The 4,780-nt window shown below is 40.8% G+C and overlaps 1 protein-coding gene across 1 annotated transcript; it reads left to right on the forward strand.

The window, feature by feature from the left end:
• Window positions 1-1,018: 1,018 nt before the first annotated feature.
• LOC104959249 (nuclear valosin-containing protein-like) lies at window positions 1,019-4,621 on the forward strand. The gene is made up of 7 exons (XM_010787117.1): window positions 1,019-1,312; window positions 1,573-1,672; window positions 2,137-2,213; window positions 2,347-2,481; window positions 2,848-2,949; window positions 3,098-3,215; window positions 4,500-4,621. The coding sequence occupies exons 1-7, from the start codon at window positions 1,103-1,105 to the stop codon at window positions 4,619-4,621; spliced, it is 864 nt and encodes a 287-aa protein (XP_010785419.1). The 5' UTR covers window positions 1,019-1,102.
• Window positions 4,622-4,780: the final 159 nt, after the last annotated feature.

Genomic DNA, 4,780 nt, shown 5'->3' on the forward strand with positions numbered 1-4,780 from the left:
ACATTTGAAAAACGAGTAATCTGATTACAGTTACTTTCGTAAACCTGAAGTGAATACATTTTGGAATACTTATTGGAATTATTGGTGGAAAAGTTTCCTCACAAAATGTAATATTCATTACCGGCAGAACTGTGTGCACACTGCACAGCGCGGCAACATGTCTTTGAGCGAGAGAGATGGTGTCTGTGAGGCCCCGCCCCCGCACCCAAATGAGAGAGAGAGATCTCTTTTAAAATATATTGAAAGTTAGAAACGGAGATGGTTAGATAAAATGTGCAAGATAACGTTTATGTAGCATTTCTTTATTGCCGAAATGATGACATTTCATAACGGGATCAAATCAAAGTGAATGGCCTGCTGCTGCTGAATGCAAGGGACAAGTGACTGGAAAACGTTTTAAAAGTTATTACATCGTTTCAGATAATAAATAATAATAAATAATAATGATAATTCATTATATTTAGGGGCGGCTTTCAAAGCATCCAAGGACACCTTACAATTCATAACATATTCCAAGGAAAGGTTTTAAGACAGTACAAAGAATGCAGTCCGGGTGATGTTTTTTATGTGGGGTGCAGATGAGAGAGCTTTCCAGAATGACACCAAGATGTTGTGTTTGAGTTCTTGATAGGCCATTAAAACAGTAAAATAAGTGTCTCCTGTTCACCAAGACATACCCATCTGTTATGGAAAAAGAAAGTATTCCAAAAGTATTCTAAACGTAATCTGAATACGTTACATTTTTAAGACACGTAACTGTATTCTGATTACTTTCAGATTATGTATTCAGTATTCAGTAACTGATTACATTTACAAAGTAACCCTCCCAACCCTGCCTAGAAGTGATCCTTCGTTAGCGTGAAGAGTCTGCTAAGCTTTATGCGGTCCGCTGTACCTGAGCGTGCTCCACTAGCATCCCCCCCCCCCCAACTTCAAAATTCTGGGCTATATAAAAATCGCTGGCCCGCGATAGTGTCTATTGGATACATTTTGGCCCTTGGACAAATGTAGTTGGTGATCCCTGCTTTAAAGAGTCCTCTCTGACAGTGAGATCTGATTCTTCCATGTTTCTGTTTGTTGCCCTCCGCAGCCGATCAACCACATGAACAGCTCCCTAACGTCTCTGTACCGTAAAGGAGTCCCTGAGTCGGGCTCCGGCTCCCCCAGGAGAGATCCTCCTGCTGCCAGCACTCCTGGCGGCGCAGCCAGCGCCCCCCCCACTGCAGGAACACAGGTGTCCACAGGAGGCTGGTTTATTGACAAAGGCAGAGGCCCCGAGGAGCGCAAAATCTTAATCGACCTGTGTGATGATGTAAGTTCCTCTGGGGGGTGTGTGTGTGTATTTAGAGACAGACATTGTACATAAGGAGGTAATAACTGTTGGTTTTTGTAGTTTTCTCCTGTTTTGTGTAACTTACAATACTTGTTTGAACAGTGTCTGTATATATGATTAGGATTAATTGTCATTTCCTTTTCTTTTTTTTGATTCTATTGCCCACAAAAACATGTGTATCTTTCATATTACAGCAACAAACCAAGTGAGTAATGAGCTAATATTTCTGTCCCCAGCAGACGGATGTGTCCATGCTTGAGCCGGAGAAGTCGACCAAAAAGTCAAAGAAAAGGACAAAGGTCTCTGAAACTAGTGTGACCCGCACCCCAAATAAGAAAGGTCAGCCTCGTCTAGCTTTCCAGTATAACTATAAAGTAGAGCTGCAACTATTTTGATTATTAATTAATCTGAGAAATATTTTATTGATTCATCGTTTTGAGAAACTGGGATAACATTTCCTCTTTCTGCCATTTTGCATGACAAATTACGTAAGGATTAACTCAATATTTGCAGATTTTTTTATTCTATCAATCGATTTATAACGACGAATTGTTGCAGACCTTCATAAATATATGCTTGAATTACTATTGAACACCACTCAAAAATATAATTTATATTCCCTCTATGGCTGCAACATACAATCCTTCTCACAATTAATGAACGGATGATATTTCTTTCATTATTTATTGTGTATTGACTATGGTTGTTGAATTGCTAGTTGACAGATATTTATGAACAGTATTGGCTGTGAGGTTCTACTATGTTGCATTCACAGTATTTTCTCTTTTTAAATGATTTTTCAGCAAAATCAAACTCACTCGAGCTGCAGTATCCCACTCTGAAGTTTGAAGATGTAGGAGGCAATGAAGAGACGTTAACGGTAAATATATATTTTAAACATTTCTTCATTTATTTGACACAGAAAAAGCTGTTATTATTATTATTATTATAGAGTTATTTCATATTATCCGTTGTGACTAGTTTGAACCTGTACTACTTTGACCCTGCTGCAGGAGGTGTGTAAGCTGCTGATCCACATGCGTCACCCGGAGGTGTACCAGAGCTTGGGGATGGTTCCTCCCAGGGGCTTCCTCCTGCACGGACCCCCCGGCTGTGGAAAGACCCTGCTGGCCCAGGCTGTGGCGGGGGTGAGTGCTGGACAACGCCTGGGGAGAACATGTGTACACACTCGCCTGTCTGCTGTTTTTATTACCAGCAGATAAAGAGGGTTAGAAAGGTCCAGACATAACCTACTCCGTCCAGACCAGGTTATGTTCAGAGTTTAGGCTTTTAAACAGAAAATACCAGTGTTCAATAACTAGTTTCTTTAACCATAGCATGACATCAATGCTCCAATCAATATCGTGGCAGACATTAAGCGGTTAAGCAGAACTGAAATCAACCAGAACGCAGTGTCGATCAATCGAATATCCAAAAAGAAGAACTTTGAACATAGAATGGTTGTTTTTTAGTGCTTTTTTAATAATAATTTTTTTATATATTTTGTGTGTCAGGAGCTGAAGCTGCCCTTGTTGAAGGTGTCGGCTCCAGAGCTGGTGTCTGGAGTGTCGGGGGAGTCTGAACAGAAGCTCAGAGAGCTGTTTGAACAGGCTGTGGTTAGTACTAGTTTTCCTCTTCTATAGTGATCAACAAAAGTCAAGAGATTGGAGGAGGTGAAATCCGCACACGTCTCGCTGTAGGATTGAATAAACAGGTCATTTGGATAAATGATAAATAATGTTGCGTGCGTCTTCCCCCTCGCAGAGCTCTGCTCCGTGTGTCATGTTCATAGATGAGATCGATGCCATCACACCAAAGAGAGAGGTGGCTTCTAAAGACATGGAGAGGAGGATCGTAGCCCAGCTGCTGACCTGCATGGACGGTAGGACACACTGACTCCAGAGCAGCGTCACAATGTGTCCTCTTCTCAGAGACTTTATGCATAAGACAACCTGCCTTTCATTCAGCATATCCAGGCAGCAGCCTATACGCCAACAATGAAACACATGAGCACATACTACAGTTAAAAAAAAAGCAGAAATAAAATCGGAGCTGACAGAAAATGCTCCGTTTTAGTTTAATACACACAGTTAAGCTCACACTAGGGCTGTACCCGAATATCCGAATATTCGTTCGTTGGAGTACTATTCGGGTTTCAATTTCGTTATTCGGATATTCGTTTTTAATTTTTTTAATTTATTGAAATCTCCAATATCAACGTAAGAGCTTGTGCCTCTTCGGGGGGTGCTAACACTTAACCATAAACGTTATCGTTTACTTTCTCCGTCTTTATATGTAGATATTACTTTTTCTCCATTAATCTCCGTCACGTTGTTTCCATAGCAACAACAACTTCCTGTCAACTGTGCTAACTCTCCTTCAAAATAAAAGCATGTCTATACAAAATAGAAAGCCAAGCCAAATTACACTTAAGACATATACAACTGCAACGAAAGTAACAAACACAATGCGATATCCTTTTCAATTTCAAAGAACACAAATTGGGTTGTATACATTAACAAATAACTATAAAACAACAATACTGTAGATTAGAATAACAAAAAGAATGCCGTGAATAAACCCCGCGTGGAACGAATATTTGCTGCTGATTACTGCCGAATATCCGGAGCCCGAGAAATGGTATTCGGGACAGCCCTAGCTCACACACACTATTTTATGAACATACAGGTTCACCTGCTGAATTAAAAACAGAACAAATGAACCAAAGAAAGTGAAGACCATAAGGCAGATTCAGGCAGCAGGCGTATAGATTCACACTTAAAGTATTAGCCTACAGAACAGTACAGTTTACAGAGAAGAGATAACATCTGATCCTTTACAACAAACACTATATGCTATCTTTAGTTTTTACTAACATTGTAATCCTGCTAGTAATACCCACTTTTGAGAAATGTAACAGTAAAGAATAACGCCTTTTTAAGGTAACTGTAAATTAAATAAAGTTTGTATCATGATAACGTAATCCTGTTACATGTATGTTACTCCTCAACCTGGCGCTCAATCCATAATCTGAATCCCTAAATTAGCTCATCAACAGCTGGTGGATATGTGATATTAAGCAAAAGGTGAAGGCAACTGGCCCAACACTTAGAAAAGAGAAGAGATACAGAAAATGACTTGACAGTGCTGCTCTCCTCCTGGCAGAACCTGAACAGTCTGACGGTGACGGCTCAGGTGATGGTGATCGGCAGCCAACCACCGGCCGGACTCCCCCTGGACCCCGCCTTGCGCAGAGGGGGACGCTTCGACAGAGGAGATCTTGCCTAGGGATCCCTGATTGAAGGCGGCTCGACTCAGTCAGACAACGCCCATTAAGAGAACGAGGATGTACATTAGTATGCGATATTGTATTGCTTTTGCCACGATCGCCTACTGTGGGTCCGCCTTTCACACTTTTGAAAAGTAAAAAACCGAATTCTCTGTTCT

The sequence above is a fragment of the Notothenia coriiceps genome, unplaced genomic scaffold (genome assembly GCF_000735185.1).
Source record: "Notothenia coriiceps isolate Sejong01 unplaced genomic scaffold, NC01 NC01_scaffold00030125, whole genome shotgun sequence".
NCBI lineage: Eukaryota > Metazoa > Chordata > Actinopteri > Perciformes > Nototheniidae > Notothenia > Notothenia coriiceps.